Source organism: Micromys minutus, assembly GCF_963924665.1.
Source record: "Micromys minutus genome assembly, chromosome: 31".
Classification (NCBI taxonomy): domain Eukaryota; kingdom Metazoa; phylum Chordata; class Mammalia; order Rodentia; family Muridae; genus Micromys; species Micromys minutus.
In genome coordinates this window covers 13,255,525-13,270,135 of record NC_137966.1, presented here as the reverse complement: position 1 = coordinate 13,270,135, position 14,611 = coordinate 13,255,525, and the positions used below count along the sequence as shown (strand labels likewise).

The following is a 14,611-nucleotide window of genomic DNA, read 5'->3' as shown; positions in this document are numbered from 1 at the left end:
CACACACACACGCAAACGCGTGGCCGCCGCCAGGTCTGCAACTTTGTGGGGCGCTCGCGGTGACTCGAGCGCTTCCTCCCGTAGTAGTTGGCGCAGGCCCCGCCTCCCGCTGTGTTGTCAAACGGGCCGGGGTCTCCGATTGGTCCAGCCTCCGGGACAACACCTGCTCGACTCCTTCATTCAAGTGACACCAGAGCTTCCAGGGATATTTGAGGCACCATCCCTGCTATCGCTGGGCACTCGCGGCGCAGCTAACGGCCTGGTCACATGCTCTCCGGAGAGCTACGGGAGGGCGCTGGGTAACCTCTATCCGAGACGCGGCGAGGAGGAGGGAAGGGGCCAGCGAGGAGGAAGAGGAGGAGGAGGGGGAAGCGGCGGAGGAGGAAGAGGAGGGGAGCACAAAGAATCCAGGTCTCCAGGCGGGAGGGTGATACCCAGAACCATGTGTGCAGAGCGGCTGGGCCAGTTCGTGACCCTGGCTTTGGTGTTTGCCACCTTGGACCCGGCGCGGGGGACGGACTCCACGAACCCTCCGGAAGGTCCCCAAGACAGGGGCTCCCAGCAGAAAGGCCGTCTGTCCCTGCAGAACACAGGTAAACGCGTGCGCCCTGCAGCCCGGAGCTGCCGGGGGTTGGGAGGGTGGGGGAGAACAGGGTGCATGCTTGCAGCGCGCCGGGTGCCTTTCCCCCCAAGCAGGCGACCCGAGCTCACCCCGGGCTGCACAAACTCTTGGTGGCTCGGGACGTGCAGAAGGAAGAGCGAGGCAAAGCGAGGTCTGGCCCGGGCTGCGAGAGCCCGGAATCGGCACGTGCTAGCAGGGTGATGAAATGGCTGAGGCAGGACTTGTTGCTGGTCTCCCCTGGGGCTGAGGGGAACCGAGGCTGCGCTTGACGCCTGCGGCCAGCTCCAGTCAGAGTCCCGGGCCCTGAACAAGGCGCACTTCGTCCCGCCTGGCCCTTGGGAGGTATCCAGGGTCCCCGGATCTGGGCTCACCCTGCACCTAGAACTTCGTTTTGAAAGCCGGCCAGCCTGGCGTGGATGTCTGCCTTTCCTCTAAAGATGCCGGACATCTCAGAACTTTGCTAGCCAGTTAGATGGCATCGAGAACTTTTCCTTTGGGGGAGGGGGTTCGCAAAGCGTACCTCGGGTGCTGCAGCCATGCTCCTAGCCAGGTCAGCAAGGGAAAGAAATGTTGACACCACAGGACCAGCAAGCTGCAGCGCAGAGCCTGGCGTGTGGCACACGGGGCTGGCCTCGTTCCCAGCTCCCGGGAGAGAAAGAAACGTGTCTGCCGCTCCACTCCTTCCTCACGCCCCCACCCCCGCTATTCGTCGGGCGTGGGGGGGGGCGTGTAAGAGCGGCGACCGTGGCGTTTGTGCGCTCCTTGCCTGAGCCGGAATGCACAAGTGCGGGTCAGGGTCCCAAGTGAGTGATCGTTGCTCTGCCCGCGACCACGCGTGGAGTCAGTTCGGCTTCGCGCCCCCACTGCCCAGGCGCGCAGCCGAGGGTCCCTAGTCCGCCCTGTCCCCTCTCAGGTTTAGATACCCCTTGACAACACACGCCCCTCGCTCTCTTGCTAAATTTCATCTGATAGAGATTTTTCGACTCGAGCCCCGCCCTTCTTCCAAAATACACTTTTCCTCATGTAATTTTGCGGTTGGTTTAAATCGTAGAACCTAGCCGAGCAAGCGCAAGGCATGAGACTGCACCTCTGCAGCCTGACAGCTCCCGGTCTGTCCTTTCGGGCTCACGAATTAGGACATCTTGGAAGAGGGAGCAGCTCGGGGCCTCAGGGATTCGAGGGGATTAGGTGATATCTCACACCGGATCCCTAATTAAAAGGAACCTCCAAAGCGAATGGTGGTGGAAAGGCCAGCCCCCACCTGCCTCCCTCCTGAGGCTGTTGCCAGCCAGTGGTAACCTCTGTGGCCTGGCGTTTTTAATGCAGGTGGTTTGGAGGCACGGCTTTAATAGGAATCTTGTTTTGATTTTTAGGTGTTGAATCATAAAGCTGAATTGAAGTTGCTTGGACGCTTTCGTCTGGGGTCAGGAAGGAAATGGCCGGATCTTAAGGGCAGTGGCTTCTGCGGCCTCAAGTAGAGAAAGACATTTAATTCATGAAACTTGGTCATTTTCAAATCTTATTTTTCCCCTGTGGGTTTCAAAAGCTGAAGTGTTTTCTGCTCTTGAACAGTAGGTCCCACGAATACCATTATTAAGTGGAAACGATTAAAAAGGAAGAAAAAAAATGTTCAGACTAACTTCTGACTGGGATATTTGTTTATTTTGTCTAATTTTACAAACACCCATAGTTCCCATAAGTAGTGGTAAATAATGATATTTTCTTTCCACTCCTTAGATTCTGAAATTGGCACAACTTTTCTCTCCTTAATTGTTTTTTTCTTTTCCTCTAGCCCTTATTAACTCTCAGCATGGCAGAAAACCTTGTATATAATTTTTCATTTTAGCTGAGATCCAGCACTGTTTGGTCAACGCCGGGGACGTGGGCTGCGGTGTGTTTGAATGTTTCGAGAACAACTCTTGCGAAATCCAGGGCTTACATGGGATTTGCATGATGTTTCTGCACAATGCTGGAAAATTCGACGCCCAGGTACGGAGACCATAGAGCGTGAAAAATATTCTGTATTGGTGTGGAGTGGTTGAAATATTGGCTGGAAAGACTTGTTAGCAGGTTTCCTAGACTTACGTTATCTGAGGGAGTCTGGTGTTTGCAGGTGCACAGCGGGGCACCCGTGGTTCTGCTTTCCACCCCATTGCTTTGCTTTCTGGAACACCATTAGGCCAACACAGAGGCAGAGCAGGCTGGACACCAAAGTCCTAGCCAGTGATAAACAGTCTGGAAAACTAGAACCCAGTCCCCAAAACCACATTAGGAAGGGCTGAAGAGGCAGGGATCCTAACTATAGGCAGCAAAAGTTCTTCTGTGCACACACACACACACACAAGCACACGCAAGCACACACGCACAGGCAACCTAGACAATTCACAGCCTCCAAACAGCAGGGAGCAGAGTCTCCTTTCCCTGGTTTTACACTCATAGCTGAATCCACCTCAGATATTCCAAGGTACAGCTGAGTTGCTTCCCAGGACCAAAAAAAAAAAAAAAAAAAAAGCAAGCTGACAGTTCTGTCACAGAGGGTCCAGACTTGTGTTTAGATGGTGTGTGGCATTAGGATCACCTTTGCCTTGTGCCCCAGCTCTCGACCCTGTTGAAACACCCTGTTTTATCTCACACGCTTCCTCTCCCATGTTACCGATGGGATGGTGACTCCGCTCCGAGGAGGTCAACAGATGAGATGTGATTTTATACAAGTCACCAATCACCATCCGCTGACAAAGCAAGGCCTGTCCACCAGAAAGGGATGTGACGGGGACCCGGCAGCCTAAACTGAGAAAGATGTGAGGTAGCGGAAGGGGAAACAGAAACCAGGAGGAAAGGGAGAGAACTTTGAACTCCTTAAAAAGGTCCCTCCCCCATCAGAAGTGTCTCAAGTTAAGACACACACCATAGGAAATCCGGAAGAGAGGAGCATGTCTAGGGCCTCCCCTCCGGATGTCAGAGAATACAAACACCAGTGCCGCAAGCCTCACAGATACCCATCCCTCCTTGTTCTCTCAACCAATAGGAATCTGTTCTCAAGCTAAAGGCAACCCTTCCAAGTCACTTCTCACCACACAGATACTTTACAAAAAAAAAAAAAAAAAATGCCAAGCCCTGCCCTCTATCCCATTTGGCTCCAGCCAAATAAACAGGAGCCACAGGAAGGTTGTGTGTGCCACGTGGGTTTCCACTGTCTGTAGACATATCTGAAGAGAAAACCAAAATAAATATGTGCTGGCTGGCTTCCCACTTCCAACCTAACCTGGTTCTCTTTCTCAACACAGTGATTTCCAGACTGGCTTCTAAATAACAAACAAAAATCAGGGCTTGCCTATTCAGATAGCCTATTACCATAGTAACTGAAAGGAGATTCATGGCTAGACGCCCAACAGTGTGTCCTGGCCAGGTTGGTAGGAGTGAGGGCAGGAACTTGCCCCCATATCTCCAGAGCTGTCTTCTTTCTGGCTTTGGCACAGTCTGCTGGGGTTGCCATCGGAGAGAGCTGTGGGTCACATGTGTGCCTGGCTGCCTTGTCTCTCTGAGGCAGAGCTGGGAGGATGCTCCCTGTCCCACTCACAAGCTGCCACACGAGACGCCAGGTGGGCCTTTTAGAAACTGTAATCCCAACAGTTTAAAAGCTAAGGATGTTCCTCGTGGAAGCTTGAGAAGAGCAGACAAGACCGTGAGGTGGAGACCTGGAATGGAAATGCCAGGCTCTAAGAGCAATGTCTCCCGTGGACAGAGAGCAAGAAAAGTATGCTCTCACTGATACTGGCCAAGGAGTTATGGCCCAATCCCTTGGGGTTCCAGGCAGTCCACCCAGCCGCCTGAAAGAAGCCCCAGTTTCAGGCCAGGGTGGAGAGATGAAGATCTACTCATATACAGAGCTCACATCTACTCTGCCCTGATGCAGGGAGTGGGGGTGGGGTGTCCTGTCACTCTTGGATGGATCCCCCATATAGCTTCTCACCTGGAAGTACATCCATCTAAGTGGAACCTTGGGACCTGGAGATCAAAGACTCCGGTGTAAGTCTGAAACTGGCACCATGTGTCATCCTGGCTAGTGACGAAATCTCCTTTGGCCCCTCCCCTCTGTGTCCTCCATCTTCAGGGCAAGTCATTCATCAAGGATGCCCTGAGGTGCAAGGCCCATGCCCTGCGGCATAAGTTTGGCTGCATCAGCAGGAAGTGCCCGGCGATTAGGGAAATGGTTTTCCAGTTGCAGAAGGAATGCTATCTCAAGCACGACCTGTGCTCGGCAGCACAGGAGAACATCGGCGTGATCGTGGAGATGATTCATTTCAAGGACCTCTTGCTGCATGAGTGAGTAGCATCCCGTCCCCGGGAGAATGGGAGGAAGGGGTGCCTGGCAAGGATGGGGTCCTGAGGGCTGGAAGTGTGTATGAGGATGCTGTTTTTGGAGGTGAACTACCTTCGAGTGCATACAGTTGTGGGGTAGGAAGCCCACCAGAAAAATCATCAGATTTGAAATTCCCACAAACAGAAACAGACCATTATTTTTACCAAGCACAAAATACCTATGGTCAGAAGCACTTTTCATCCTGCGCCTAGTCAATTCCTTGCTCTGTGGTCCAAGTAGCTCATGTCTGTCAGTACAGACAGCTGGTACATACTGACACTTACCTGGTTTTGTATGCTAGGTGCTATGTCAAGTGTGTGACCCAAGCCTCCTCACAACAACTCTTTATGTCCCCAATTCACAGATGAGAAAACTGAGCCCGCTGAGGTGAAGGACACACAGGAAAAAGCAAAGCTAGTGTCTGGGGTCCAGGCAGTGTGGCTACAACACCTACATTCTTGAATGTTCCAATCTGATCTGTAGCCATTTTGTCTTTAAGGGACTCCCCTTCCCCTTCTCTGCTTCTGTAGAAAGCACAAAACAAACATCAGAAACTTTAGTCAGCCAAACCTACATGCTGAATTGGATTTAAAGAGTCACAATTCGGTGATAAAGCCAAAAATATCTCATTCCTTGAAACTCACCCAGCTGCAGGTTTCTGGATTTTGTAGTGTATTAAAGCTGACTAAACCATTGTTTCTAACATAAAATCTGATCCATAGGTTCCAAAGGCAGATGCAGAAGAAAAGGGAAGCCACCAGTTGAGCAGACAGTGCCAGTTACTGCCCCCTCTGTAGCAATGCCATCTTTCCAAGGTGACTCATTGGGTCAGTTTTAGGGACAAACTCCCAGTCACATCACGAAACGTGTTCTCTGCCTTCACCTCACCAATGCCTAGATTCTGGCGGCCATTCTTATCTCTGAACACTTTTTATGGCCTTTGGTAGCTTGCAGCACTTTGGTCCAATATTGAATTACTAATGGTGGAATTCTGCAAGCTGTTCTTCCCAAAAGCAAAAATGTTCTGCGTAATTTTTGAACCACACTAATACTTGACAACATATTTTTATTCTTCCAAATATTTAAAAGGAGCAGCCGCATCAGACGTAGTCATTGCCTTGGTGTACCAGGACCCTGACTATGGGATATCCATGGATTACCACGTTTGTCTTTCCAAACTGACTACAGGACTGAAAGTAGCATCTGTATGTCTTAGAGGAGGCTAGTGAAACTAAGAGTTTATGTTTCGTGAGATTTGATTCCTACTTTGCAGCCTGGGGAACGGAAATGCTGTCTTCTCTGGCTACGGGATGGATGGTCCAAGGACCTCCCTGTCATACCAACATCCATGAATGAGAAAGAAATGATGAAGTATTTGCATATGACTCAGCAACCTCCCATCTACTCTGGATGAGTTATAATACCTAAAGACAATACAACTGTTGTGTGCAGTGTTAGTCTACAGTAGTTAGGAAACAGTGTCAGCACAGAGCCAGGCTGTCTCTGAAACAGTGACCTGTGGTTGGCTAGTTGAATCAGCAAGTGCAGAGCTGACTGTGTGAGACTGTGTGTGAGAAGTAGGCTGGCTGTTAGGATGTCTTCTTCCCCACTCCTCCCTAGCCTGTTCTTGTTAGACCGGCCAAAGCTTTGTTCGTCTTCATATATGACCCAGGCTTCTTCCTTTTTCTTAATTATTCCCTTATTGTGACCAGAGGGTTAGGGTCTTTTTCTTCAAGGTGCTCTTGAAAGAAGCACATGTTTATGGCCAAGGAATCTCGGAAGGCTCTAAGACGAATTTAAGATGGCTTCTTGGCCATGTGAGTGGGAGGTTGGGCGCCTGGTAAACATCTGTGGTAGATTCCTGGAGTGTGTGAAGTGTTGGTATTCTCTGGAAATAAGGGGAGGGGATTTTTGGGAGAACTCAGGGTTTTCAGGTTTGGGGAACACACACCCAACCGTAGAATTTAGAAAGACTTAAAACACTATGGTGTTGTAGTTTCTCTTTCACAGAAACAGGCCAGGGACTCTTGTTTCAAAGAATCCCCCACACCATTCAGAATGAGCAATGGTAGCCAACACTGGCCTGCTCTGGAGAAGCAGGTGGCCCACCCTGAGCCGAGGTGTGAGTGTCCTAAGAACACTGCCAGGAGGCCACGTGCAAGGACTCCTTCTCCTACTAAGCCAGTCCTTCTGCTCAGCAGAGTGTGCCAAACCCCAGCTACAGTCCCTTGGACCTCTCTGTTCCCTGTCACGATGTAATGCCCCACTTCAAGCTGAGTGGCCTGAACTCTCCCATATTTTCAACCAGCTTAACTGATTAAAGGGCCCTTTCGGCCCTGAAATACCAAGAGAGTCATCTCTGAGTGTGTGGCAAGAGTCAGGAACACTAGAATGTGAGCCAGTTTTGCTTTTTCAAGCTAAAGAGGAGGAAGTTGGTCGCTGCAGAATCCAAACCACTGTGTTCCTCTCCTAGGCTCTTTCCGGGTGCAGGGACAGCAGCAATGTCCCATCTCCTGAAAACTGTTCCTGTCACTGCTGCCTGTCTACCCCACTTTCTCCTTATCTTTTGCCTCCCCCTAGCTGCGGCCAGTCTCTCTTGGCCTCTGCACAACCTGTCACCAGGTACTGGCAGCCACCAAGGGTTTGGAGCCTCTGGCACATCCCCCTCCTTCAGCCTTGCTGACACTCGGGTTGGGTTCTGGAATTTGTCATCAGACAGGCTTAGCCTGCAGCCTGAAAAGGCACCTTGCCAACCCAAAGCACGGTTTAGATTAACTTACTTGGCCACACACACCCTCCCCACAGGACTCAGCTTCCTCCCTGAGAAGACAGAGCAAGACAAAGAGAGGGGGACTAGTCCTACCTTGGGAGGCTGGTATCTGCCTTGCAGGTCTAGTGTTCAATGGTAAACACACATGATGGGGAAGGCCCCAGAGACAACTGTATTCCCGGGACAGTTTTGTTTCTGGAAAGAAGCTTAAAGGGGGGAATCAGTTCAGAATCCCTGATAGAACCAGCAAGTGACCGAACATCTTGCTTCCATTTTGCAGATGGGCTTGGTAGACTTGAGCCTCATGAGACAGTGTTTGTTTCCAAGAGATGGAAGGGTGTGGGTGTTCAGCATCCCTTTCTGGGTACCTTCCTCCTCAAAGTGCTCAACGAGACAGTGAGACTATCCTTACCACTGGCAGAGGCCTGCTGGAGAGAACCTCGGGACCTTGTCCTCCAGCTGTGCACAAACTGTGAAGCCTAAGGAATAGTATAGGCCTCCAGATAAACAGCTCCGGTAGTTCCTTTGGGCTGTTCCCAGGCCAGGCCTTCCTTGCCCAGATGTTCCAAGAGGGGACTTTCCTTCCCCACTCTTCCTGGTTCATGCATCCTTGAAGTAAGGACAGCTCACTCCATTCCAGCTTGAGAAACTAGCAAAACTGGCAGTTCCCACAGCACACATCTTACAGCACACGCTGCTTTGTCCACACAACAACAGTTGTCAACTTGCTGAGGAAGATGATAAGCACCCTAGGGTAGCCCATCTAAGAGTCAAGTCAAGTCCCAGGGAGGAGAGAACCCTTGCTCCTTATAAATGAACATCCCATGGTGATTTCCCTACAGAGGAGATGGGGATGAGGTTGTATGTCACGGGCAGATATGTCCAGGACTTTTACTGGCTAGAGACTGCTTAATTCTAGTTAGCCACACGGTCGCATAAAGCATCCCACATTCTTTTTGGAACCCGAGGAGGCCAGTGACAGTTAAGTAAAGCTCAGTGGGTAGACCCAGAAAACTCACTGATGGAGACAGGGCTTTACCAAGGAAACTTAGAAATAGAAAGGGTGGTCACATTTCCTCTGTCCTCGGGAGTGAAGTCCTCCACCTGCTTGGCTAAAGACCGACTCAGGCTGTCGTCTGAGTCAGTGCAGATGGGGAACACAGCTCTGACCCCCGCATCCCTCCCCACGGGCCGTGTTTGCCTCACAAAGAGCTGTTCTCATTCTAGACACAGGCACCCTGACAGCCAACCCACACACCAATGAAAAGGAAGTCCTGGCTGACTTCCTGAGGCCTATGGACAACATCCCTGATACCTGCAAAAGGTGGTGACGCCACAAGAACGTGTCCTCTGCAGCAGATCTTAGTCCTTTGCAGATCCCCCTAGATCTGCATATCCAGCAGTTTTTCAAAAAGCCCTCCATTGTAAGCATAAACCAGGAGCATACAGACAGGGAAATTGGCCTTGGAGACAGTCACTGACAACACCTATGAAGGGCAAGGAACCTATGAGACCTCCTGAAGGCTGCTCTCCTTTGTCTAACACTTCCTGGATTTTTCATGAAACACACATACACACACACACACACACACACACACATGCACGCATCTGATACTGAGGGCCCTCCACCATTTGCTAAGATCAGCTTCATTACAGCCAAAACTCACCAGCTCCTTGCAGCTGGATATGCCCAAGGCACGTTTTCTGTTCGCACAGCTCCTCGGCCTGCAATCCCTACCTTAAATTAATGTCCTAGCCCTCGGCCTTCCTCCTGCCAGTGGCCCTTTATCCTGGGGCTCCACACCTATTGAGGAGCAAGAACCTACCTTAATATCCCCATTGCCTGCTATGGCACCTAGTCCACAAAGATCACCCACTGAACCCAAGCTAAGCACCGCCTCCCTCTTTCTTGACCTAGTCACAGCTCCCCAGGGCTCCTTTAGGACATACCCCTTCCTTACTCTTTCTACCTCGGCTCTCATCTCTAGGCCCTACGTGGACCTTGTGAACCTGCTGCTGACCTGCGGGGAAGATGTGAAGGAGGCGGTCACCCGCAGCATCCAGGCTCAGTGTGAACAGAACTGGGGAGGCCTCTGCTCCATCCTGAGTTTCTGCACCTCCAACATACAGAGACCTCCCACCGAAGCCCCGGAGCATCGGCCCCTGGCAGACAGAGCCCAGCTCTCCAGACCTCACCATCGGGACACAGACTACCTCCTAACAGCCAACAGAGGTGCCAAGGGTGAGCGAGGGAGCAAAAGCCACCTGAATGCCCATGCTCGAGGTGGAGCGGGTGGCCAGAGTGCCCAGGGACCCTCTGGAAGCAGTGAGTGGGAAGACGAACAGTCTGAATATTCCGACATCCGGAGGTGAAATGAAAACCCAGCCATGAAATCCTACTTCCGGACTGTCCATTTTCTTATCTATGGACATTCCAAAACATTTACATTAAAGAGGGGGGATGTCACACGCAGGATGTGTGCAAATTGTGGACTTCATGCAGATGTGTGAACAGGTGAGGATCCAGGACAGCAGAGTCCTCAGGTGCCTGGTGGGGTGGCACCTGTGTAAGCTTATTGGAGGGAGTGTTGCCTTGTGACTTTGTCTCTTTGGTCTGTGGAGCTAGTGGGTGGCTTAAGTATGGTCTGTCTGTTGGGGGGAGGGGAGGGGCCATAGGTGGGTGGTAGGCCCTCCCCCACTGTTCTCGGTGCTGTCAGCCAAAAGGAGGTGCTGGGTTCCAGGGTAGGACAAGTAGGAAGTGGAGCTGACAGGGCAGAGAGAGCCAAGAGGATGAAGGGGCTTAGCTCCGCTCAGTGGCAAACCAAAGTGTAGAGTCCTGAATGGGACCTTGTGTTTCCGAGCTGCTGGAGGGGACTCGAATGGTACATCTTCCGTGTGTCATTTCTGAGCCATTGTTCTGTCTGGGGGACACTGAAGGAGTGGCTCCTGCTTGTTTATTTTGACCAGTGTCTCAGATCTCCATTTTACTCTTTTTTTTTCTTCTTAACCAATTGACATCTACGTGCCTGTCATCTAAATAAATAGCTTTTAAGACCAAAAAACAACAACAAAAACTGGGTCACAAAAACCAGCTTAGAGGGAGAAGAAAACTGGCCCCAACCCATCTCTGGAGGGTAGATTTTTGTGAGGTTATTTTTTTTTTATAGCTCAAGCAGTGCCGCCCACACATGGGCATCTCTTCCCCCTCCCCCATCCCCTGAAGAGACGGATACCTAAAGGGAGACGCGCAGACAAGGAGTGCTTTCCATAACAGCCTTTCCCTAGGGTTTCGATATCTCAGCTTGACCTCAGCCAAGGTCCATGAGCCTGTGCGTTGAGTCAGTGCAACCAAGTTGGAATTCAGCCTCTGTGTGCCCACAAGGAGGGAGAAGGGAAGAAGGCATCAAGACGGCTAAGGAGACCCATTGCTGGTGGGGAATGTCACTCTCAGCATACTTGGGCGAATAGCTTATTCTCTAAGAGACAGGGCTTTCCATGGCCAAAGTGGAAATTTAGCATTAAGGAGAGACGTGTGGGCGGACAAAAGAAAGGTCAGAGGGGCTGCACGGATTCCACATCAGAATCCCCTTCCTTGTCTGCTGACACGGTTTTTCCTCTGGCAGCCAGTGTCGCAGAAGTGGAGGCTATTCTGGGCCAGGTCTCCAGAACCAGGCTCAGCCAACTTTTTCTCCGAAGGGCCAAATAGTAATTAGGGAGTTTCAGTTCAGCAAGATACATGGTTTCTCTTGCCGTTAGCCAGCTCTGCCGTCACATCACAAAAAGCACCCTCCGCTACTGCACAAACGGAAGGGCTTGGCTCTGTTCCGCCAAGGTTCTCAACGGGCACCAGCTGGATGTGTCTCAGTCCGTAACATGCTCCTGGTCCTAGGAAACAGGATGAAAAGGATGCATTCTGACTGCATTCGGACTTACCGGACTACACTAGCTCTCCCTGGCAGGCCCCTGAGGCCAGAAACAGGCAGGGTTCTTTAAGCATGTCCCCAAACTCAGCTGGTGTGTCTCTGGGTGAAGGATCTCAGTCTCTCATTGGCTAGGCTTGAAAACAAAGTTATTTGGGGAGGGTGGGACCGGGCGACACACTAGGAAACCCCCAGAAAGGTGTAAGGCTGCGGGAGAGCAGAGGGTGTGTGCCTTTGAATCCCTTCTGCCCGGAAGGAAGGAGGCATGCCCAGCATGCCAGTTGGCCACTGGAAATGAATGTGGCGCTCTCATGCCATGAGCCTGCGTGGCACCTCGACTCTTTTTCTGCTCCCATCATGAGTATTCTGCGTTTCCGGCTCAGCTGCTCGCTCGCCCTGGAGCCTGGACGGCGTTTGTCAGTGTCTCGTGTTCATCCGCCGATGTTCTGTTTGTTGTTCCTGCTGTAAATGGTCATCGTTTTTATTATATTCATTATTTTTATTATTGTATTTATTATCTCAGTGTTTCCCTAGCCCATCCCCCACCAGAGGCACAAAAATCACTTCCTGTGCTCATCTGAACCCACTGACTGATCTCTGTTGTGTATTTTTCACGCCTCTGTCATCCCTTCCCACCCCCAAAAGAAGTAAAAAATATCATTTCATGATTCCTTGTGTGATTAGAAACATGGAATGTATTTCTCTCTCAGGCCCTCTTGCTCAAAACTGTTCAAAGTCCTGTGTGCTTGGCGGAGCCGTTGGCACAGTACATTCTAAAACGTAAGTAAGGCAGTCGTTGAAAACAACTCCTTCTGAGGCCTCAGCTTCACACACATTCACTCGGGAGCCTTCCGGTGAGGAAGGATGCGGGTCCCCAAATAAAGATGCGGTGTTTGTTTATTCTGAGCTTCGAATCTTAACAACATGATCTGGACACCTCTTCTTTGTATCAATAAATAGCCCTGTTATTCTAAAACTGAGAGCGCCAAAGACAGCAAAACCCTTGATAGCCCAAAGCCGAATGAAGAGGAGACAGCGTCCAAGCTGTCCCCACACACAAAAACGCACGCTGGATCTCTGAACCCGGCCAGTGGCATCTCCGAAACAACATGGTGACGGTGTTCCCGGCGCCCACTTCCTGGGCTGTTCAGTCAGTGTCTGCTTCTGTTACATAGTGAGGCCACAGGGCCCAGGCACTGTCCCGTGACATTATTTTCCTTCAAGCACTAATAAAGGTTTTAAATAAATGACTTGCCCCTGCGCAGTGTCCTTGCTGAACAGCTTCGAGGTAAAGTGCAAAGGAAGGTAACAGGAGGGCTGTGACAATGCTCAGACTTCACGCCCCGCCCCGTGGGAGGGAAGTCAGGTGAAGAAGCCCCACCCACCTTACTGGACTTCCTCATCCCTGGGACTCTGGCCAAGGCCCCATGGGAACCATCAAGTGGAAAAGGAATTCTCTGCCACCCCCAGCCCAACAAGCTTCCAAAGCTCACTCTGTCACCTTCCTTCAGCCTGGGGCTGCAGCCCCTGCCATGACTTAGTCACTCAGTGGCTTAGGACCTGCTGGCTTGCTCCCCAGCTCCTTCAACTGCCCTTGGCTACCACTGCGAAACAAAGCTAGAGACATCCTTCATTCTAGTTTGCACGGCCACAGTGCTCACATCGTACACCAGGCATCCTGGTAGACACCAAGCAAGCATTCACCCATCCTGAGTCCCACGCTCTTGACCCCTATCCCATTTCACAGGCAGAGAAGCCCTCGTGGGCCAGCCAATTGTCTCTGACAAGTGAAAAGGCTCTTGCTGTCAAACCTGATGACCTTCCTCATGGAAGGACAGAACCGGCTCCTGAAAGCTAGCCTCTGACCTCCCCACGGGCACTGTGACATGGGAAATGGGGTGCTTCCACGGATGCACGCAAGCCTAGATCATTGTAAAAATAAATAAACAAGCAAACAAGTAAAAAATAAGCTTCCTAGTTTGCACAAGGCCTGGGGAAAGAGGAAGTATACTCTTGTCTTTATAGTATCCGGCCTAGGAAGGATTCTGATGGAGAGCGGGAAAGAAAATGGATGTTCTCACCTTTGCTCCCACAAAGACTGAAGAGCTGGCTGAGATAGTGCGGCCATTTCACTTGTCCCTATGTGGATGACTCTGTAAGTGTGTTTCACCCTCAGGCCACCGAGGAAGGCACCTGAGGAGCAGCTGGCTGGGTAAAGACACAATATAAACATTTCCTTCATCAAACCCACTCCAAGGCCAGCCTATCTGAGGACCCAGACTTCCCTTACCCACTCAACACAGCTGCCCTCCGCATGACAGGGACAGTTATGTTTCTGCTGGTGCTTAGCAGACACCATTCCCAAACCCCAATTTACAGACAGAGAAACTAAAGCACAACCTACTATGTCCAGTCTCGGTGACAAGGCTACCCAGCTCCTGAGGTGACATGCGTCTGACTCCATCTGCCTCCGACTCCACCTGACGACTCTTGCGTCCCAGGTCTAAGGTGCACAAGGGTTTGATGTACACAAAGGACAGGCAGATCTGCCTCCCCAAACTCTCGTGGCTGGATTATTAGGCTTGGGAAGAAAGAAAGAAGAGAGGCCTCAAATGTGCTGGGTCTAAACAAAGTTTCCCAAGGGATATGGAGACACACCCCAAAATCTGGAGAGAGAAATCTGAATTTCTGCGAAGTCAACAAAAAAGAAAGAAGGAAAGAAAGAAAAACAAAAAGAAAGAAAAGAAAAAGAAAAGTCCCCTGCTGAGGAAGGGACAAGCCTTGGCCAGAGAACAGCTTTTATGTGAATTATTTTTTTTGTGAGCAAAGAAGGGGGGGAAGATGCTTTGGACTGGAGTTCCGTGTTGCTGCTTTAGCATAAGCAGTTCAGTTTTATCGCCCCTCAAAAAGAAGAAGAAAAAGAAAATCTTCCCAAAGAG

General features: G+C 50.9%; 1 protein-coding gene across 1 annotated transcript; it reads left to right on the top strand.

Annotated features, from left to right (window-relative positions):
• The first annotated feature begins 264 nt into the window (after positions 1-264).
• On the top strand, positions 265-11,762 carry STC2 (stanniocalcin 2). The gene is made up of 4 exons (XM_080942268.1): positions 265-593; positions 2,469-2,611; positions 4,734-4,945; positions 9,741-11,762. Exons 1-4 carry the CDS (start codon positions 443-445, stop codon positions 10,123-10,125), a joined length of 891 nt encoding a protein of 296 aa, XP_080798394.1. The 5' UTR covers positions 265-442; the 3' UTR covers positions 10,126-11,762.
• Positions 11,763-14,611: the final 2,849 nt, after the last annotated feature.